Below are 23,802 nucleotides of genomic sequence, written 5' to 3'. Positions count from 1 at the left end.
AGCACAAGCACTGTGTGTAGGGCTCTGGGGAAGCAAGCACAGTTAATTCTTTCTAATCCAGAATCAAGGCCAATCTGGGAGCTCTGTCCCAGCAGAGAACTCAAATTTCAAATCTGCCCCATCTCCTGCTGATTGGAAGGCGGCAATCCTGAAGGTTCTTTAAATGCCCTCCCTACTCTACCAGAGCTTTCTTTTTTTTTTGGCACTGGCAACATAGGTTTGTGTGGGCAGGCATGGTAGTAAATCAATCAATCAATAAATATTATGTTACAGTAACTTTATAAATGTTTATTTGTATTGCATTTGTTAAAACAGAATCTAGACTCACCTTCACATTAGGTTTCTTTATTGAAACTCCTCTGTACCACCCTGAAATACAACAAAATATGCCAGATTAAATTCTTTCTGAAGTTAAATACATAGAGCAATTAAGAACTCTCTACTGCTAGTCACTTACCATCCCAAGGCAGTACACAACTTATTCTGACAGTGTCTCTAATAAGATATTTGGACTCCTCCTTTTCTTTTGTTTCTTACATTTTTAGAGAACCAACTAAAACTTTTGGATTTAAATTGACCCAACCTATTGGTTTTAGCTTACAGAGCTTGGCAGGAATAGGAGGATCCGGGCATCAGACTACTGTTTGATGATACCCTCCAGACTGTATGTTGGAAAATATTGGTGGGAGGATGGTAAGGTCTACCACTACATCATCATCATCATCATCAATTATTTTTACTCCATCTTTTCCTCTGATGGGACTAGATGGACAGATACCATAGGAAACCCTCATAAATTTGGGTGTATCAGGGGCATGTCAGCCCCCTAAATCGACAGAACCCAAGAAACACAGGAAACTCCCATATATTGAGTCAGACAATTGGTTCATCTAGCTCAACATCTTCTGCTGATTGACAGCAACTTTCCAGGAGTTTCAGTCAGGAATCCCAGTCCAACCTGGAGACATCAGAGCTTTTTGAATGTAAACCACTGAACCATAGACTCTTCTTACAAAGCAACACCCCAAGAGCCCTTAAATGGATCCTCAGTGAATAGCAGAAAGCCTCCCTCACTTTCCCAAACTATGCATCATGCTTGATGTTTCCAGTACCAGCCAGAAAGCCAATATCATAGCAAAATAAAACAAAACACACCACAAAAATATTGTTACGAGGAAGGTAAAACCACCACAGTGTTGAAGGTCAAAACCTCCTCCTCCTACTCACTGTGCACAGCTATGGCTCTCTGGGAAACAGGGAACCAGCAATATCTCTCTGCAAAAACTGACCATTAGATCTGCTTGAACATAGGAGAGTTTTAACCTGTCATTTCAAGTAGTAGGCTCAATCCCTTCTCTTCTTCATGAATGAAATGCTTATAGTCCTTCCCCACCTATCCTTTCACATTGTACACAACAGCACTGCTGCCAGGAGAAGTCTGTGTAGTGGGCATTTAGAAGAAGAAGTACTATAATGCACACAAACCATCTCTGGAGAGAGAGGAATACAAAATAAGAGGCTTAAAAGAGGAAGAATTATTTGCAATCTTGGGTGGAAAACTTTAATTGGGTAGTCTGGAATATCTCTCAGCTTTCTAGAGAAGGATCTGCCTGACAGAAGTCTAAGGTACCTTCAATAGCTAAACCAACCTGCGGGACCAAATGGAAGTGACGTTGCTGATCAGTCACAGAAAGTCCCTCCCCCCAAATTCATTTTGCCTTTGCAGACGACTGACAGCTTACAAACTCTACCACCTGCCCAACTAAAAGAAAGTAATTTTCCTTTCTCCTTCTACCTGATACTCTGATTCTCTGCAATTATTCAAAAGGACATCCCATGTTGTATAACAAACAAACAAACAAAACTCTCCAAAAAGCCAACTTCCCTCTCATCTCTGAAAGCGTTGGAGTGGAGTTCCCCACTTCACTTCCCCTCTCATGGCAACGAAACAATGCAGTTTAAATCTCTCCATCCAGATTTTTGCACTGCTATCTTGCCACCACTTTCCCCATAGCCCCTTACAGTTCACACTATCAATTTCTGATATTAAATTGAGCTTCAGAAGGGTGACCATCTTTGCAAAATGGGAGATGACCAGAGTCCTTTGGAAAGTGCACAAGCTCTTCAGAGAATGCCATGTGGTTCAAAAATGCTAAAGTGCTTCTGAGGATGCTCAAGTGCTGTTGAGAGTACCCAGGCGATGTACAGAATGCAGAGCACTTCTGAAAGCAATGCAGAGGGGCAAAGGTGGAGCCGGACTCAGCAGTGAAGCTGCACATAAAAGGTTGTAGGTGTTGAACGCTGCTGGAGTGGGAATGAGGCAGGGCCTCAGAGGAGTTTAAAGGTTTTACAGGCTGGCGCCAGCCTGTAAATAATCAGCTCCCCATCTCTGTTTTAAATAGTCTCAGGGCTTCTTCAGGGTTGCCAAATGAAATCAGAGAAATATTGACAAGAGAAGACTAGATAGATTTTTGGATTTAGAAGCAGATCACTCTTCAGGCAAGACTCAAGAAGCTGACAACCAATCTATTTCTCAAGAGCCAGCAACAGAATCTGGGCAAATAACCAGGGAGGAGGAGATAACAGGAGCAGGATAGCTCAGGTAGAAGTGTCTCTTTGCCATAAAATAGCAAGCTTGAAACCTCCTTTACAACTCCAGGCTGCACACGTTCCAGACCGGCTGACCCATTACTGAGTGGGTAAGTGCACTCAGCGTACCAAGTTGCCAGCTGGTTTGCTGCAGCTATCCACCGGCATGAAAAATAGGAGACTCTAGGACATCGGGGGCTTTGTTCTTTACTATTCAAATGTGGTTCTCTTTTATTTATTTTGTTGAATTAAACATTATTCACTCCTGATATGTGAGTGGCATGGCAAATCACCCAGTCAAAATTGGTTCTTAGGTTTTCTAGATGACAATTGCACAAGCAACAAAAATCCTTCATAGTTTATGAACCAGGCCTTTGGTAGTCTAAGGGTTACATGTATCTAAAGAAATAAAAACGACTAATTTATACGAATTGATTGTGAAACTCTCTTGACAGTTAATAAGAAATTGAAAAGCGGAATTCTGACTAGCTAAAACACAACCCTTTTAACTCAAAACAGAAATTCATGTGGTTTGCTCCATATAATCACAAAAATGCATATTTACCTAAAAGATAAATGGAAGATTTATCCAAGTATACCTTAAGCTCTTTTTTCTAGGAGTTTAGCAACCAATTTAATAATGCACTAAAAAGAAAATTGTGCAATCCTATCCATGTTTACTCTCAGGGGATTGATTCAATGCCAAATAAGTGCACATAGGATGTGCACTGCCATCTTTAGTTATTTTGAAAAGTTCACCATTTAAGATACTTAAAGCTTGCAATGTTTGCCACAAAATATACTAAAAGCTCAATATATAGGGCATGGAGGGGGAAATATAGACATGTTTTGCTTATTACAAACATCACGTGTCATTAGACTATTTTCAATAACATATGGAAAGTTGTTACTGGAAGCAATAGCAGTATGGACATATCTAACATAATTCACTAACCAATTTAGATATATTTCTGAAGTCAGTTTGATCAAGGTTCTTGCTAGACACTGTTACCACAAGATAATGAGGCCAGGGTTCAAATATTTGTAGACAGATGGTTAATAAACATGGTGACCCCCTTTCTGACTGGATTACAACCAATAATGCTGCAGCCATTATACTAGAAAGTGGGTCAGAGTAGGTTTTAGTAAGCATTTGAATAATCATGGTTCCCAAATGAGTCATTGAAATATAGGTTCTCAAACTGTGGGGTTCATCCTTCTCTGTCTGTCTGTCTGTCTGTCTGTCTGTCTGTCTGTCTGTCTCTCTCTCTCTCTCTCTCTCTCTCTCTCTCTCTCTGTGTGTGTGTGTTTGTGTGTGTGTGTGTGTGTGTGTCTGTAGATCTCCAACAGGACACAAAAGAGTTGGATTTTCCCTACCTGTTGCAAAACAAGGAGCTACAGAAGCTGGAGTTTGCTTTATTCTGTATAATCAGCAGATTAGGTGCTCAGGAGGATGCAAAGGAACATAGCAAAAGGCAAAACAGATTCTCCTATGTCTGAATGTGCAATACAAATGAAGCAACCACCTCTCTTTTTGAACTGCTAGCCAAAAAGCAGAAGCACCACAACACCACTTTATGCATTGCCCCTTTCTTATCTTGCTTTTTTTCTTCTCCATTTGGCTGCATGGAGGAGGGGAACAGCTGAATGAAAGAGAGAAGGGCTTCACTGCAGCGCAGCTTACAGCTTTCTCCATTCAGTCAAGTAGAATAGATTCAGCAACAGAGAAGACGTATTATACACTAGGGGTTGTACAAAGGGGGTCTCTTCAGAGAAAGGAAAGGCTCTAAAGATGTTGGAGGATAATGTGGCACAGAAACACGTGGTATTAGATTCATCACATCAGTATAACCATTTGAATGCAATAGCTGAGGCAGGAAACTCTCATATAAAGTAAAAATAAGCTAAATTCTGGCTGCAGCAGCAGCCATAGCTCTCCATTTTCCCTTGCCCCCAGAAAGTGGATCAAGCAAATACATGTGGGAGGAGTGCTGCTGCTATTCCCCCCCCCCCCAATCTTATATTATGTAAGTATGCCTAATAGATGGGCATACAATTCCAAATGTTATATTTCACTACACAGATGTTTGCTGTATGCATGTCCTTATACACAAGATCCAGGCATGCTCACAGGTACCTCTAGGTTGGGAGTTTAAGAAAGGTGAATTAAGTTCATATGTGAGTGAATTCAAAGAGTACTTTTAGTACATCTTACTCACCTTCACATTTTTCCAGGATCTGGACAGTTTCTCCCAGTTCCAGAACCAAGCCTTGTGGGACAGGCCCTCGAAAGCTGCATATAACTGGGGGGGAAATAGAAAAAGGTCAGAGGCTGAGTAGCATTATATAGTGCTACATAAAAATAGCAACTGCATTCCTGTTTAAATTCCATTTATCTCCAGATTAGCAATGCCTTTGTGTCAAGGTATTAGTTATGAATAATATCCCACCTTCATTACAATTACATGCATTTTTTTAGTGGACACAATATATACTCCATGACTAGTAGCCATTGATAGCATTATCCTCCATGAATTTGTCTAATCTTTTTTCAAAACTACCCACATTGGTGGCTATTACTATATTTTATGGCTGCAAATTTCAGTATGCACTATGGGAATAAATACTTCATTTTGCCTCTCCTGGGGCTTCCAAAATTTAGCTTCATTAGGTGTTCATGGGTTCTAGTATTATAAAAAAAAGGGGGGAAACCACCCTATCTGCTTTCTTCGCACCATGCCTAAATTCATACACCTCTACCATGTCCCTATACCAGGGGTCTGCAACCTTTAAGACAAAAAGAGCCACTTGGACCCATTTCCGAAGGGGAAAAAAAAGGGAGCCGCAAAACCATTGCGACATTTAAAACAAATATAACACTGCATATATTGTTTCTTACCTTAATGTCCGATCTGACAGCGGGCGGGAAGGTGACGTTGGGACGGTGCGTGACTAATGCACGCACCGCCCCATGCGACGTCACAGCTAGTACAGCACCCGCCACAGTGGGGAGTGTCGGGGCGCACAATGCGCCTCCTCCCCCCGTTAGTATCTGCCCCGGAGCCGCAGCAAAGGTGTAAAAGAGCCACATGCGGCTCCGGAGCCACGGGTTGCAGACCCCTGCCCTATACTCAACCTTTTTCTAACATTCCCCTTTCACTATTTTTCTGAACTAAAAAGCCTCAAATACTGTAACTTTTCCATACAGAAGAATTGTTCTGCAGACTTGATTGTTATTATTGTCCTTTTCTGAACCTTTTCCAGCTCTGCAATATCTTTTTTGAGGTGCAGAGTCCAGAATATGATTCAAAGTGTGCTGACACCACAGATCAGAAAGCAATTATGATATTGGCAGTTTTACGTTTAATCCTTTTCCTAATGATCTCCAACATGGAATATACTTTTTTTCCACAGCTGCTGCATTATAGGTCAGCATTTTCATTGTTATTCACCATGACCCTGAGATCTCTTTCCTGGTTAGTCACTGACAGTTCAGACGCTATTCATGTATATGAAGCAGGCGTTAAATTTACACCTGCTTACATTGGACTTCATTTGCCATTTTAATACCCATTCACCCAATCCCCTTTTTATTTTAATCACTCTAAACAATTTGGTAACATCAGCAAACATGACTAATTCACTGTGGCTCATCTCTAACTGCAGAGCAAGATAAGAGAAAGATAAAAAGCATTAGCCCCACTAGAAATCATTGGAAGGCCTCCAGGTATGTGCATTTGTGTGTCTGTACAACCAGTCCACTAAACACAACAATGGACTTCCGACTTCTAAATTCAAAAGTCAGCTCTGCCATGTCTCCATTCATAAGATTACTGTGAAGTTAAGAAGATAATGACTGCATTCAAACGTAACACTAAACTATAGCTTGGCGGTACATGAATGAAAAACAGGCTCATGGGCTTTCCCCTCCAACTCTGCTGTGGCTGCAAAAGAGTAGTTCTGAAGCATCTGCTTTCATTTCAACTAACCACAGCTTGTTTTATCAAAGCAGCACAAACTGTGGTTGCTGTTAATTACCATTCAGGTTTATTAAAATTTGTACGTCACTAGCCACTAAGAAGTCCCAAAGTGATATATAATAAAACCACATAAACATGATTAAAAACATGTCTATGTTTGTCCAAAGAAGTCAGAATAAAACCACATTTTGTCCTGATTTGAGACAAAAGGACTAACTGTGATTAGTTGAAAACAGAATGTTTCAGATCTCCTTGCCACAACCATGCTGTAGGAAGAGGAGGGGAGAAGGAAGCCCAAAGTTCATGCACATAGCACTACTCCATGGTTTAAGCGTTACATTCAAATGCAGCCCATGACTATAGTCCACAACTATTTAAGAGTAACCTTGTAAACCAAACCAAAATTCAAGGTATGAATGTCCCCTGCTCCATACACTCAAGGCCTTGTTCCAGCTTCTTAACCTCAGCCATCCTGCTCCAGTTGCCTTCAACCAACCCTTGCCATTCTCCCAACTTGCAAAATACCAGAAAACAGGAAGGGAACCAGAATGGAAAGCTGGCATCATAAACTGTTTTGCACTATGATTTCATAGAATTGTGATAATAGTGACTGTTCTCTGTCTTCCTTCCAGACTTATAGGAAACAACAGAATCTATTTATAGGATACAACTCAAGTTATTTTGGTACACAGGACTTCAGCCTAGTCCTCAAGATTGCTCCTATGGTGAAATCTTAATTAAGCATTTGAAGGGGGGGGGGGGAGAGGTGGAATCATACTGTACCATGTTAACCTTTTATCATTTACTATAAAATTGGCATTCATTTTATACACGTTTAAGTTTGTAGCACTTCAATCCGAATAATTTAAAGCAGTTACATCTGTGTTCTAATAGTTTTTTATAATCACATAATATCTTTCTGGTATAAAATACCTAGAGCCCACAGAAAGTGAAATAATGATGGGTTTATTCAGCCATAAAAAACAGACCTATGCTCCAAGGCAAAGGCTCTCATCAGCTGCATTAGAATCTCTTAACAGATGCAACCATCCAAAAGATCAAATCATACACGACTGCATGTGCTCCAATACAATCATACCCATCAATATTAGCACCAGGATTTTATTTTATTACATTATTGACAGAATCCTGCTTATTTTAGAAAAAAAGGACTATAAATGCTGTGTCTCCACTGAAATTCAAAGCAACACCACAAAACTGAGATTACAGATCAAATGTTCCTTGATCTCCATCCTCCGAAAATCAACCTGAATTTGGAGCCCTGGCACCACATTTCTAAGTAATCCATTAGCCTGCTGTGCTCAAGTTCAACAAGCCTGCATCCCTTTCCTTGGGGGCCCTCTTCTACACGCAAATTAAGAGAACACTTTACAACTGCATACAAAAATAGCACATGGTAGGGAAAGGCCAGCATATTCCTTGGTGCAGATTAAGAAATTGTTGCATACCACAGCCATAATTTTTAAACATGTTTCAACCTGCAACAGCAATGTTTAAGGTTGGGAAAGTGAAAGTGACCTGTTTCCTAGGGCCAAAATACTTTGAGCTACTTGGCCCTGGTTTCTAGGAAGCAGACTTCCATGAGTTGGCTATTTCCCCCTATAAGGGCTCTGCAATTTCTGTTGGAATGTTCCTGTTCATGGCTCTAGCCAGCTAGATATGCTTTCTTCCAGCCATTGTTTAGCACTGCAGAATTTTTGGAAAAGAACTCAGAGACTGACTTGTATTCAGTGTGAGTTACACTGAAGTGCTGTACAGTGGTACCTCGGGTTACATATGCTTCAGGTTACAGACTCCGTTAACCCAGAAATAGTACCTCGGGTTAAGAACCTTGCTTCAGGATGAGAACAGAAATTGTGCTCCGGCAGTGCAGCAGTAGTGGGAGGCCCCATTAGCTAAAGTGGTGCTTCAGGTTAAGAACAGTTTCAGGTTAAGAACGGACCTCCGGAACGAATTAAGTACTTAACCCGAGGTACCACTGTAATATGCCATTTTCTCCCAGTCACAGCCCCTTCTAACCTGCAGTATGGTCAATGAACTGCATTTGCTCTGGAATGAGCAATGGCAGGGTAATTTAAGTTTCACACTAAATAAGAACAGAGCAAGAAAAAGAGTAAGAAGCCTTCTCTTTATGGATTTGTAGAGTGTCTGGGGAAACCCAGCCAGATGGGTGGGGTATAAAGAATAAAATTATTGTTGTTGTTGTTGTAAACAAAAGCTTACAGTTACAATTACTTAAAACAGAACCCATGAACCTTTATCAAACATATGAGCCAAAACAAACAAAAGAATGGTGGCATCTTAACAAACCTAACAACACTTAGCATTATGCCTACGTGCTTCTTACCAGGCAGCAGTTATGCTACCTCACATCAGATCCCGAGACAAACACCCTGCATCCAAGCTGCTTCTAACATTTAACTCAAAACTCCCTCCCTCTGCTCCATGTCTCTCTTTGTCCTAAACTGCTGTTTCTTTACTCAGAGCTCATCCATCCAGGCTTACTAAACACAGATCATTTGGGTGGAGTGGCGGTCATGGGGCACTACCATCCCAACCTGGACAGGCTGCTTCGGCCCGCCATCCCCCCGACCGCTTAAACTGTTTACGCAGCCGAGAGGCTGAGGCCACCTCCTCCCCCTCTGCGAGGCTTGCCAAGGCACTTGGGCACTTTCCTCTGAGATCGACAGGACACCTTCCCAGAATGCACTCTGGAGGTCCACAAAAAGACATGCCTTGAGGGCTGTGTGTTGGATTACCATGATTTATTAAGTATGTTAGCCACATCTAAATTTAGTAGAATTAATGCTACTGAGATGAAGGCTGCTTTTCTATGTAAAAAAGGAAATAATGAACACTATCTGCCTTGAGATGAAGCATTATAGAGAAGTATAGCCCTGATACGGGGCTTGATACGGGGATCAGAGAGTGATGAATTATCACAGACATTGGTGATCCATATTTAACCAGGAAAATCCACAGATCTTAATACCCCTACAGTGGTACCTCGTGTGATGTACTGTCCCCCTTACGAATGCTGCAGATTATGCATTCCGCTAACCCGGAAGCAGATGCCCCTTCTTGCAACTTTTGCCCCGGGATGCGAGCGGAAGGTGCCATCAGAGAAAGTGCGCCTCATGTTACGAGCAGTTTCCTGTTACGAACAGACCTCCAGAATGGATTAAGTACGTAACACGAGGTACCACTGTATTTCATATTATTTAACAACTTTAGATGAGCCATAGACCAGATTCTTGGCAATGCTGTGTTGCACCTTCACTCCATGCACATATTTAGTACAACTCCTCTGTAGTTCAAAACCCTGTTTTTCATTGCAACATGAATCTTGTCTTGTCCTTGATTTCGTCTCACTGTATCTGCATCTAAGTCTCTCTAGACTCTACACCATCTGTACAAACCCCTTTTAACATGTGCATAGGCCAAATGGCCTTTCAATTTTGGTCATGCTAAAAATAAACACCTTTGACTTGTTTCACTTGCTAAGCCCAGCTTCAGATATTGAGAACAAAATGTCAATGCCACCAAAATGTCATTGCTAGCATGCCAGGGTCTCACTGGTACAGGTGTATTGTTTGGAAGCAGCCACCATGTGACTTCCACATTTAAAAAAACTCTTTGATGGTTCCATCATTCTTTAGGCACTACAGAGAGGGTGCCTGCAAAAGACTGCACAAGGCTCTTTTAAAATAGGTTTTGTAACTGTCACATGTTTGGTTTTACTGTATTGTTTACTGTACCTTTTGGAAGTTTGGTGGTTTATATTCAACGGTATTATTTTTGTTCTCTGCCTTGAGGATTTTGAATTTAAAACTCTGAATCCCAGACGGATAGGTGGAAGATGAGGCTATCAATAGCTACTAGTCACAATGCCTATGTTACCTCTAGTATCACAGTCAGTATGCCACTAAATTGATGAGAAGCACAAGTCAGAGTGTGCTTTTGTGCTCATGTCTGCCTTTCTGTCCTCTCAAAGGCATGTGTTTGGCCACTCTAGGAAACAGAATGCACAGGGATAGAACTATAGGAAGCTGCCTTATACCGAAACAAATTATTAGTCCATCTACAGTCTACAATGACTGGCTGCAGGTCTCCAGGGTTTCAGACAGGAGTCTCTCTCAGAGCACTACCTGAAGATGGCAGGATTGAACTTGTGGCTCTCTTCATGCAAAGCAGATGCTCTATGACTGAGTTTACGGCCCTGTGGTCTGAGCTAAACAGGCCTCTGGTCTGAGCAGATCCTGCTTATGTGCTTCCCTTGGGCATCTGGTTGGCCACTGTGAGAACAGGATGCTATATTACAGGCTTCCTCAACCTCGCCCTCCAAATGTTTTGAGACTACAATTCCCATCATCCCTGACCACTGGTCCTGCTAGCTAGGGATCATGGGAGTTGTAGGCCAAAAGCATCTGGAAGGCCAAGGTTGAGGAAGCCTGCTGTATTAGATAGGTCATAGGTCTGATACAGCAGCCTCTTCTTCCCTTCTTGTATAGAGGTGCTGAGTGTGGGTTTCCTACATCCACATGGCTGTTTAAACCATTTGAGCTACATATTATGCTTGTAATAGGTAAGGCCAGCCTCAGGTCTGAATTTGGCACAGCATTCCAGTCTGCCAAGCTAAAAGACTGGTCTTAGTTTGACTTTACTTTAAGTTTGAAAGTGAACACAGTAATGAGGGAAGAGATTCTGAGGCTCATGTTCACCCTACACTTTAAATGTGTGCTTAAATTGCAAGCTGAATACAGCAATCCTATACCCACTTACCTGGGAACCAACACTTGTGAAAATCAATGGGATGTTCCAAGTAGACAGATATAGGATTGCACTGTTAGTTGCTCTCAGTTATGATCTACACATGTAATTGACACTTCAGAATTTGATATGGAACTATCAGCGTATATAGGATCTTCATGCTACTTTTTCAAATCTCTATAAAGCCAAATGTTTGGATAATCTATAGTAAAAACCCAAATTATACTCCAAAGTATGGATAATCTATAGCAAATTTTAATGCGGAATTCTCATAACCTATCCTATTCAAAGCACAGTGACTCCCATGGCAATAAACTTTTCTCTATTTTGTTCATATTTCACATGATATATTACATATTTTGAATAGGTTCATACCACTAAGATAACTACATGTTCTACGTAATAGGAACAACACTACTACTTGTAGTAAAGATTATGTTTAAGGAAAAGACTTTAAAGCCCTAAACGGCCTCGGTCCAGTATACCTGAAGGAGCGTCTCCACCCCCATCATTCTGCCCGGACGCTGAGGTCCAGCGCCGAGGGCCTTCTGGCAGTTCCCTCATTGCGAGAAGCAAAGCTACAGGGAACCAGGCAGAGGGCCTTCTCGGTAGTGGCGCCCGCCTTGTGGAACGCCCTTCCAGCAGATGTCAAAGCGATAAACAACTACCTGACATTCAGAAGACATCTTAAGGCAGCCCTGTTCAGGGAAGTTTTTAACGTGTGATATTTTACTGTATTTGTGGTTTTTATGGAAGCCGCCCAGAGTGGCTGGGGAGGCCCAGCCAGATGGGCGGGGTATAAATAATAAATTATTATTATTAATAAATTATTATTATGTGCAAGTCAGGTATTGCAGACAGAACACAAAATTGAAATGAACTAATATTTTCAAGTTGTTCAAAAAATGTGGGCTATTTGAACAACCACTGGAGAACCCAAATATTCTTCCACAATTATTTGATGAACTGAAATGCCGCAGGGTTGTCTATAACAAAATTTAATTCAGAGTAGACCATTTAAATTAATGGACTTGTTAGTTTTCTCCATTAATTTCAAAAGGTCTATTCTGAGTATGAATAACACTGGATACAACCCAGAGAGTAGAAATACAGCCACCAGCTGAAGCTACTCTGCAACTGTGTTTGCTCTTTGGCGCTAACACCTGCCAACAACACCCATTTTACTGACCATCACTGACCGTCAAAGGCAACATAACAATGTCTACAACAAAACTCAAATTGTAGAAAGGCAATCATATAATCTCACTGCATTGCAGGAGAGTCCCAGACCGGCACACTATTAGAGAAAACACACTCCTGACGTACTTCCTCCGAATAACGTCTGTGTCCTTTGCCCCACTTACCCACTAAGGAATTCAGACACAGAACATTGCAAGTAGTTTATGCAAGAAAATCTTGCTCTGTAGAATGCTCCTGTTCAGGATCCCAGCCAGTCATTTCCTCTTGCAGGGTGCTCAATTACATCCCCCCGGGTTTTCTATGCTCCCCCCCCCATCCAGCTAGAATTCCACAACCACCAAGCAAGTTTCTCATTGGGCCATTTTGGGTTCCACCCCCTTCTTTTAAAAAGTGCACTTCTGCAAATCTTCAGTTTTCTTCAAACCTGCTGATACTTTCCTCTTGTGCATGGTTAAGAGAGCAAGTATCACAATGACCTTATATAAATCTCTGGCACAAATGTATTAGAATATTGTGTGATTTATTTATTTGTTTGTTTATTTAAATTGAATTATATTGTATTTACTGTTTTGGTGCATGCCACCCTGAACAACTTTGGGAGGAATGGTAGAATAACTATCTAATAACAAATAATAATGCACAAGCATTTACTATCCGAACTGTCTTCCAAAGCTGCTCACATCAAGAGAAAGAGAGGGAGAGGCTTACAAACAAAAAAAAAAAAAGACAAGACACACAAAGAAAGGGGAGTGGAAGGAAAAGCTAGATGAGAAAAATCGGTTATTAAATCAGTTATTCATGGCCAGAACAGAGTGATGAGATGCAAGTAGACATTTTCCCCAAGCTGAACAAGCACAACACACACACACACACACACACACAGACACTATATATTATATATATAACTCGTATGTAGCTAATTGCAAAATGTAAGCTAATTGTTAACTGCACTGAATTATGTAATGTAATGATCCATTAACTCTCTTAAAAATAGCAAGATTATATTTAAGCTACCAAATAAAATTTATATTAAAAAGAATTAAAGAGTATATTCATAGCAATTTGTATAAGGGTTGCAATGGGACCAGTGGGAGGTTCCTCCCTGCCCAGAAAAAAAGCCCCTTGGGCCATCAAATACTTACCAGGAGGTTGAGAAAATGGAAGGAGACCAGTCCTGCCGCTACCAACAGAAATCTGCTTAAATTGGGGGCAGGTATGAAGAGCCTACAATTACTAGTAGAGTAGCTACTCAGGTTTGGCACTCTGCTAACCTTTTGCTTAAATCTTCTGTAGCCAACCGGTAGTATAAAAGCAATTATAACTTTCCCATTACATTTCTATCCCACCTTTTCTCCAAGCAGCTTAAGGCAGTATATATGGTACTTTCCCCATTTATCGTCATAATAACTCTATGAAGTAGATTTAACTAAAAGAAAGTGAAGGGCCGAAGGTCACGCAGTGAGCTTCAAGGCTGAGAGAGGATTTAAAAGTGGGTCTCCAGGAATCCTTGCCCAATACATGTCCAGCCACTACACTACACAGTGTTTTCACACATTCTGAGTTTAATTACCCCCTGGGCTAGGTGCAAAATTAACTATAGAAAACATAACACTATGGGCAGTATCTATCAAAGTGGTTCTATTAGTGCATGACTTCCTTTTGTGCAATGGAACTTCCCTCCATTTTACTCTCCCTGGGCACCTCCCCAGAAATTTCTGCCCCCCGCCCTTGAATCCCCCCCCCTGTTCTGCCACTGCCAACTCAGGGGACAGCCAACGACACTCCTGCAGATGATCCCAGTGATCAAGTTGGGATATAAGGGTTTAGGTGGTCCAAAAGATAATCTGCACCTAAACTGTTCAAAACTTCATAAATGGATACAACAACCTTGAATCTGGTTTGGCGTAGCTGGGCAGCAGTTATGCCACTAGATCTCAACTAGCCTAAATTTACCTGAAGAAAACACTCAAAAGGAGTGTAAGCTTCTTACAATAAATATATGCTTCCAAGAGATTGGAGTAGGGTACCCAATTACATTTATTTACATTTATTGAAAGGTTGTAAAACCACCTTTCAAAGTGGCACACAGAATAACTGCATAACACAAAAATATGTCATTAGATCCTTTCCCCTACTATGTCCGATTAAAAAGAATCTTTTCAAAATGCAGAAAATATTCCAGTCTCAGACACTTAAAATCCTTATGTAATAAAGGGTTTCTTGTATTTTTCTGTGCTGAATTACAGTTTCCAGAGGAGTAGCCATATTAGTACACTGAACCAAAAACAAGTCATATGTCAACTTAAGGCCTTACAAATTTATTATGATGTAAAATTTCATGGACTACAGTTCCTGCATCTGATGACATGGAATATAGTCTACAGAAGCTAGTGCCAGAAAAAATAATAATCCCTAAAGAACTGTGTTCCCCATCTCCAATTTTAAATGCTTAACATAAAACAGGAATTGCTGAGTACTCTTCCCCAAAACTTGCTTTCCAACCTGGCAGAGCTCAGCCACAGAACATGCCAATAATAAACTAAAGGTAAAGGTAAAGGTAAAGGGACCCCTGACCATTAGATCCAGTCGTGGCCAACTCTGGGGTTGCGGCACTCATCTCGCTTTATTGGCCGAGGGAGCAAGCGTACAGCTTCCGGGTCATGTGGCCAGCATGACTAAGCCACTTCTGGCGAACCATAGCAGTGCACGGAAACACCGTTTACTTTCCCACCGGAGCGGTACCTATTTATCTACTTGCACTTTGAGGTGCTTTTGAACTGCTAGGTTGGCAGGAGCAGGGACCGAGCAACGGGAGCTCACCCCGTCGCAGGGATTCGAACCGCCGACCTTCTGATCAGCAAGTCCTAGGCTCTGTGGTTTAACCCACAGCGCCACCCACGTCCAATAATAAACTAAGGGGTCTCTAAACACGGACATAGCCAGGATTTGTTGGGGGGGCAGGCATTATGTTGGGGGGGGGGTTAGAACAAAGTTATTTGTGACACAATTGGTCAATTAATGAAGCCTTTTTATTTACTTACTTTATTGGGGGGGCAGCTGCCCCCTGCCCCCCTCTGGCTACGCCCATGTCTCTAAGCATATAAGAATAAAGGTAAAGGTAAAGGTACCCCTGCACGTACGGGCCAGTCTTGACAGACTCTAGGGTTGTGCACTCATCTCACTCTAGAGGCCGGGAGCCAGCGCTGTCCGCAGACACTTCCGGGTCACGTGGCCAGCGTGACGAAGCTGCTCCGGCGATCTGGCACCAGAGCAGCACACGGAACGCCATTTACCTTCCCGCTAGAAAGCGGTACCTATTTATCTACTTGCACTTAATTGTGCTTTCGAACTGCTAGGTGGGCAGGAGCTGGGACCGAACGACGGGAGCTCACCCCGCCGCGGGGATTCGAACCGCCGACCATGCGATCGGCAAGTCCTAGGTGCTGAGGTTTTACCCACAGCACAACCTGCGTCCCCAAGCATATAAGAATACCAGACTTCAAAAAGAACACGTAAAAAAAGCTCTCCATTACCACACTTGAGTAAGGCTTGTATTCCAATTCTCTCTTCATAATCCCAAGTAGCCTGAGCTAAACATCAATCTCTTCACATTTTAAAACAAGCAACTGTTCACAGCAGAACTCTGCAACTGAAGATGGACATTCTTCATGCATTAACAACTCATTACTAACCTTTGCTAATGACTGAGCCTCAGGGCAAGCAAGAGCCTGACAAGAGATAAGAGCTTGTTCTAATGCTGTTGCAATTAACTGGATTTCAGTTACTCTGGAAAGATGAAGGCATTGTTTACAAAACAAAGCACGAGACTTCTGGCAGGAAGCCTTTCTCCATTTTGGGTGGAAGTATTGGAAGCAATTTACACAACAGTGGAAGTTTATGTCACAGGAGTTTTTCGAAGTCTTTAAGGTGCCACAAGACTCTCTGCTGTTTTTACTGCAAGCTACTCCTCTGGAAATAAGCCACAGATGTAATCTGAAAGCTGATGAAGCCCCACATGCTCCTATTTTTAAGGGGTAGGTTCACATGAGACCATGCTACAGATCGAGGGCTGGAAACTTATCACTTGGGTCATGTAGTACTCCCTTAAACAGATTAATTATCTGGAAATTTGAACCAGATATAAACATTTGAAAATGAACTTATGGTTCCTGAAAAGGCATTTTCTAAAATGTAATTGATAAGGCAGAGGTGGAACAGGCAGAAGTTGTTTTGAGTTTGTAGGTGAATGGGAGAAGCAGGTTCTGGGTTGCTAATGTTGTTTTGTGACTACTTCTACTTACTTGCAGATAAACTAAGCATCAAACACACACCACTAAGTTTCCAGTGCCCTCTCCTTCAAAAAGAAACAAACCTTGTAAAATGCTGACCCACAAGTTCTTAGAAAGGGGAAACACAAAATAACATTTAAATATAAATAATATTTACATTTATATATAAGTAATATTTTAATTTTGGGAGGCTTGCTTATTGGTGCATGGTAGCTTGCATGTTATTAAAGGGAGTATGATAAACAGGTCTTCTAGATATGGTATTGTAGAATATGAGTTTGAAGTTGAGCTGGGGTTGCCACCCTATAAGGAAGAGGGGGGACATTTTGAATTTTGAGTGTGCTGGGGGTTCCAGTCACAAAACAGCTGCATTGGGGGCATGGCATAACACTAAATTAGAGGGAACACAATCATGGTGAAACTTTTTCCTTAACTATTTCTTTATGAAAAAGGCTTACCTGTTGAGTTTTTGCCTATAAAGTGAGGCAACACACATTAAAGGGGAGGTGGGAAACAACAGCTCTTTGAGACCCCAGTGATTTCTACAGCCTGGTGTCTAAACAACTCACATCAATATGAAACCACTGGTAGGGTCAGGAGAAGCTGTGCAAGATCTGGATGATTGTCTGGATGCCGTGGTAGACAATGAGGGTGAATGAACTGAACTGGAACTCTGTGAATGTGGAGGCACTATGGGTTGGTGGCTCCCATGTCTGGGAGATTGGCTTGTTCTGGGTGGGATTTCACTCCCTCTGAAATAACAAGTTCAGAGTTTGAGGGTACTCCTTGATCCATCTCTGTGTTTGGAGGCTCAGGTTGCCTCAATGGTTAGAAGTATCTTTTACCAGCAGTATATAAATTGTTATAAACGAAGAAACATTCTAACCATCCCAGAAAAAGCCACCCACAAAACATTAACATTTTAGATCACTTTACTATGCAACAAAAAGTTGCAATTTGAATGCTAACTTGCGATTATATAAGACAGTACTGTAAAACATTAGTTTCTCTATACCAAGATAAATTTAATGAGCAATCCTAGTCATGTTTATTCAGAGGAAAGCCTGTGTTTAATAGACAAGACAAACATGCACAGGATTGCAATCTAAAATGCAGGCATTTTGGCTTAATATTTTATTGTTTTGTCAAGAAAATACATCATAAGTTATCCTAGTTTAATATATATAACTATAATATATAGCTATAATATAATACCTGTACCTATGTAAACTAAAACAATGCAGTGTTCTAGACTTAAAGAACACCGAATTACAAATGCATAGCCAAGATTCATTTAGACATCCATTACTAGGACTACACTCATCTTGATCACCATTGTAGAGAAGATGTAAACTTCAGCTCTACAAAACAAGTGCTTTTGCCTTTAACTTTTAAAAGGGGGAGGGGGTGAAACACATCCAAAGACCTAGAAAGATATATGGCTCACAAGAATAGACCAAGCATCCTGTTTCCTCTACTGACTAATCATATTGAGGAACTCAAAAGCAGAGCATACCAGCATGGTTATTCATCAGCAATAATAGATCTAACTTCATGAGTTTTTCTGATCACCTTTTGAAGCCATCCCAGTAGATTCAATAATTATGCACTGTGTGGAGTAATCTAAATGGATAAATGCAAAATTATCCACCTGCTAAGATTGCAAGTGGGGATCAACCAAGTTTTCCTGAGTATTTTGAAATATGCATTTTCAATGGAGAATTTCTTTCTACTTAAAAAGTAGACACAAAGTCCTATTTTCAGAGGCCTATGCAGAAAGACCTAAAATGTAAGCCACAAGGTCCAAGGAAGCTACCAAATCTTAATGGGGAAGACCATGACCCAAAGGGTCTAGTTTTTGGATATATCTTTTTCACATACAGCTGCCTATAACACAGAGTATGGGAGTTTCAAAAATATCTGTGGTGTGGCACAGAGATCAGCTGTTCAAAGAAAAGTCAAACACTCCACTGGGCTAGTGCAAGCCTCTTGGGTAATCTTAAAAAGCTCTTTGGAACCAAGCCTAGGAAAGGATGCAGACCTTGAGCTTACTTCATAGTAAAAAAGCTTTGAAATGCTTCCTTTTACATATGTAGTTGAAACTCCTCTCCATCCTATCCCTCTGTCATACATATTTTCTGTATGAACAGTTGAAAAAGAAGACCATTCATTCATGCTATTCCCATACCTTCAATCTGAAATGAGAATAGCCCAGTAACAGCTGCAAAATGCACCTTGGCTCATTGTGTAGCTCAACACTTAGCAGTTGAAATCATATGTGGGGGTAATATTTATCTTTATATATCACAGCAGGTTTTATGTTTCAGAAGGAAGTCAGACACTTTTTTCATTACAAGCTCATTCACTTGAATCTTAACTGCCCTAATTTGAAAAGAACGGAGTTCATAATCACAGAATGTGGTGTTCCTGTTTCCCAGTCCCTTGTCCTCCTTGAGTTTGGGGACCTGTGGGAATGGTAAAAGGGGCTGCACAGATGGAAGGAGGAGTTGGCAGAAATTGTTCATTCAGGAGTGCAATTTTGGATGCTAGGCATTGTGAATATATGTCCACATTAAAAAATATCATGTCTTAAACTTCCAAGCTAATAACCATTGCTAACATACATTTTTTACATATAAATTTGAAATATTAAATGAATTTACAACCTCTCCAAAGGGTGCCAGGGGCATGTATAAATAATAAAATTTAATTAAAACAATTTAAAACAGCACTATAATGTATTGCAGAATGCAGTTCAATCCAGCAGCGTAAAAACTTCAGAAAACTATCAACCAAAGCCTGGATAAATAAGGAAGCATTACATATGGCCCAGATGCAGGTGAAAAGGGAGACTGCCTGTTTTCTCTTAGGGGGGATTATAAAAAAACATCAGCAATGTAAAGTATGGGGAAAAGAATTTTTGTTCAGCAGCAATCAAATTATACAGACCAGTACATTTTTTGCTGAGTTCTGAGAATTCATTTTTGACCCTTTAGTACAGCCTAAACCAGAGATTGCAGAAAGCTAGAAACTGATGGCTTTTGCTAGACTCTTTTACAACACATAGTATTAATTTGAAACTGAAATCATTTTCCAGAAGTCAACAGTGTTTAATGGGGAGGGCTGGGAAGGATAGTTAGATTCCTAGAGGATATTGGTATAGTCTCTGTGTTGTATGGAGAGTAAGAAACAAAGCAGGGATAATTTAAAAACAAAGAAAACGGTACAAAATCAAGAATTTCAGCCTCCAAAGCTACTAGAGAATCTTTAACACTGCATTGCAACATGAGACAGTAAAAAGAATAGCACACCAAAATTCAACAGCTGCCCATCCATCTTGAGAAAAATGTTTCTAAATACCGTAGACTCACTTTTTAGATTTAGTATTTATTGGGGCTGTTGAAAATAAATTGTATATTTAAACTATGGCTTTAATCACTGGTTATTCTCTTTTATGAAGGCCAATTTATTAACTGTTTGTGGGCTGAAAGAAGTAGTATGGTGTTTAGTCCTCAATATCTTTTTGACTACCTTATGTTAAAACTACCATGGTCATCATTGGTAGGAATTTCTCAATTTTTATTTTCTTGATTTTAGCCTTTAGCTATGCAATAACAGTTTGTCTTATGGAGTTATTACTGTGCTGACTAATCTCACACTGTACAATTCATTATGCTATAGTTATGTTTCCTGTTCATCCTGCATGCTTCCTAAAGTTCAGCTGTTGCATTAAAAACTGCATCTCCTTGGTATTAGTACATCCTGGATTTTTCTATTATTATAAAACAGAGGATATTTAAATATGAATGATTACATGTGATTAACCACTTGCTGGGTAATAAACAGTACATGTTATTGATGCTCCAAATCAATATGGAAACATTTACATAATAATTTACCTAAGCAAATCTTCAGGAATACATACAGAAACCAAGGGGGGGGGGAAATCAGGGGGGAAAGTCATCTGATCTACTAAACCTACAGCACACAACATTATAATTTTGATTCTCTTCTGCCACCTGCATCATAGCAGCATTAGGTGTTTGCGTTTTAAAACCACCATCTGAAACAAGAGTACGTTGAAAGAGAACCCAAAACTAAGGACACCAATCCCAAAAATAAACTAAAACATGCATATATTAATAAAAACGAGCCTTTTAACTTTATATAGGGGTGGATACCCGTGTTAGTTGATAACACCAGCCTAAAGTATTATACTCGCCGTAGTTTTGTATCCGTAGGCCAAATGACTTTTTGTTGTTTGCACCTTATTGGGGTTTTTTTTAAGTGTAGCAAGTTGCGTTTGGGTTATCCAGCGACTGACTCAGAGCAGGTGCGTGATTGGCGCCCCCTAACGACGGTACAGTTCTAATTCCTTATCTTCAACCCTCGCAAGAGCGCCCTAGACCACCGATAAAAAGACGGGCTTTGCACGAATTAAGTGTGTTTAAAAAAGATGGGACTGGGTTTCCTGAACCCTGTCTAAGGCAGCCTGCATTTCACCCCTCCACAAATACGCGAATACACCACACGGCTTATTTTCCTATCCACTCCAGCTGCTACGACACTGGAACAAGAAGCCTACCCGGATTCCTCCCACCGAGAGCACCGATGTCCATCTTTATTTCTGAAACGCAACCTGTTCAACCAACGCGGAAAATAAAAGGGCTTCCCCCCCCCCTTCCCTTCCCGCCACAGCCGCTTTTTTCTCTTTCCATCTTGCGATGGAAGAGCAAAGAAGCCTAATGGGGAGCAGAGAGAGAGGGGAAGATACGGGCTGCAGCAGAGAGACGAATAACGCTGCACACGCCACGGTTTCCAAAAAGGAAGAGAGGGAGACGGAGAGAGAGAGAGAGAGAGAGAGAGAGAGAGAGAGAGAGAGGCGCCTGGCTGCTCAAGCCATCCAACAGCAGCAACCCCGCATTTTCTCCGACACCCCCTCCTCCGACACCATCCCCAAAACGCCATTTTCTGACAAAGAATCAAGTTGGGCTCGCCGAGAGCCACACACACACACACACACGGAGCGCCTCAAAAGTGCAAGGCGGAGGCAAGGCGCGCAACAGGGAATACGCATCAACGCCGCCAACTACCCCGCCCCCGCACTGGGAATTGTCATTATTCTACCTCGGGAGGCAACATCCCCTCCCCACCGACCATCCCAGCGGGGCGGGGGGGGGGGGGGTAGGGAGGCAGGTGGAGCGGGGGCCGAAGGAGAAGTGCCCCGGCTGCACCTACCCACGCCGTATTTTTCCTCCTCCGTCGGGGTCCACATGCTGCCGCCCCCGCCGGGTGCGCTCCTGCAGCCGGCTGCCCCCTGCCAGAGCGGCGGCGGCGGCGCTCCGGAGCCGCGGTGCTCATGGGCGAGCGGAGGCGGCTTCTCCTGGTGTGCCCGGGGACGCTGCTCCGCACAGCCCCCCGGGCACCGCGGCTGGGGCGGCGGCGACGTCTTCCCGTCTTCCCACAGGCCAGGCAGGTGCGCTGGGCGGCTGCAGGCGGAGGAGGGCGAGGAGAAGAAGCAGAAGCGCCTCTTCCCTGGAGAGGCAGCGGCAGATTCCTCAGCGCAGGGCTCTCTCTCCCCCACCCCGCTCTCAGGTCGGCTCTCCTCCGCCTTTAATCCAGGGGGGCCCTTTCCCTTCTCCCGGCCTCCCCTTCGGAATAAGGCACGGGCAGTCCCTCCGCCGCCTCCTCAGCTGCCTCCGCCGCCGCCGCTGCTGTTGTTGTCGCCGCCGCCGCCGTAGCTGCTGAAGGGCTCGCGCGCCCACCCACTTGCCAGGCGGGCGCATGCGCGGATGCTTTCGGTGCCAGCCTTCCCGCGCGGCCTCGGCCAGCCTCTCCTCAGGTACCTGCTGGCGAGGAGAGGAGCGGGAGGGAGGGCGCGCGAGGGCGCCTTCCCCGAAGAAGCGCTTCTGCCTCGGAGGCACCGGCGACGACGACGCCACCGTGAGGTAAGCTGGCGCCCGGGTGAACCGTTACAAATCTATGCCCTCCCTTCACAGACATCATATGCACAAGACTTCGTCTCCTTATACTGTGCGAGCGAGCCAATGGAACACAGATTTGGAGGGGCGGGGGAGGGAAGAGAAATTAATTCAGGACGTTTGTTTGTCGTGGCAAATCCTTAGATTGCAAAAGTTGGCGGGGCTTTCCTTAAATGTCACTCTGCGTGACAGCAATGCATCTTTTAAACCCTTGTGGGGAAATGCTGCGCAGCACAATTACCTGGCCCTAAGATGAATAAAAGGGAAAGGGTCCCTTCGACAGGGCGGGAAGGGGTAACACTACTTGCCTGAGGTGCTGTGGCAGCACAGGTGCCACTGGCATAGCCAGCGAAAACACCCTCTGTGTGTGATAGAGCGAAACTAACTCACCAACCAATGTCTAGAGAGAAACTGGGCACTCACAGTGGACTGCCACTGAACAGAGTGCCAGCGCAGCGCTTAGTGTGTGGCATAAGAGCATAGCTGCTGGCATAGCGATGAACAGAGTATGGTTTGGAATAGCAGCATCTGGAATATATGGACAGAACAACAGCAGGCGCAACAAGAAGAGTTCATAACACAGTGTGTGGAATGGGGCTTGGATGAAATGACAAGGTCAGATGTGAAAGAACGGCTAATCTAGAATAAAATTGTGGGAACTGATGAAGAATGCATGAGTAGTATTAAGTGTAATGAAAGCACCTGGAGTGGAACTTCAGTGTGGTTGAGGGAATATGAGGAGCAATGATGGTTTGTAGAGTGACTCATAGGATTTTCAGTGGTGCTGCCAGGGTAAAGCTTATCTAGAATACCATTATATTGGAGTTCTGAAATGGAATCAGAACAAAATGGCAGGGTATGTACAGTGGACTAACATTTGAATGGTAATTTCCAGTGTGATATGATTGTTGAATGTCAGCGTTTGTAGAGTGGTGATGGCTATGAAATAATGGACATCTTTTTTGGAAGAAT

At 42.4% G+C, this 23,802-nt stretch overlaps 1 protein-coding gene and 1 long non-coding RNA gene across 2 annotated transcripts in view; one reads left to right on the top strand and one right to left on the bottom strand.

Annotated features, from left to right (window-relative positions):
• The window catches only part of DOCK3 (dedicator of cytokinesis 3), a 142,008-nt gene extending 119,771 nt beyond the window's left edge, over positions 1 to 22,237 (bottom strand). Inside the window, exons 1-3 of the mRNA XM_028718699.2 lie at positions 22,088 to 22,237; positions 4,809 to 4,892; positions 329 to 369 (exon numbers count right to left, since the gene is read on the bottom strand). Of these exons, the coding sequence (XP_028574532.2) occupies positions 329 to 369; positions 4,809 to 4,892; positions 22,088 to 22,124 (162 nt within the window). The 5' untranslated portion in view covers positions 22,125 to 22,237. The remainder of the gene's footprint in view (positions 1 to 328; positions 370 to 4,808; positions 4,893 to 22,087) is intronic.
• LOC114591549 (uncharacterized) overlaps positions 22,182 to 23,802 on the top strand; it is a 72,872-nt gene continuing 71,251 nt past the window's right edge. Inside the window, exon 1 of the long non-coding RNA XR_013391948.1 lies at positions 22,182 to 22,797. This is a non-coding gene — a long non-coding RNA (uncharacterized LOC114591549). The remainder of the gene's footprint in view (positions 22,798 to 23,802) is intronic.

The sequence above is a fragment of the Podarcis muralis genome, chromosome 2 (assembly GCF_964188315.1).
Source record: "Podarcis muralis chromosome 2, rPodMur119.hap1.1, whole genome shotgun sequence".
Taxonomy (NCBI): Eukaryota; Metazoa; Chordata; class Lepidosauria; order Squamata; family Lacertidae; genus Podarcis; species Podarcis muralis.
This window is presented reverse-complemented; position numbering and strand designations above follow the sequence as displayed.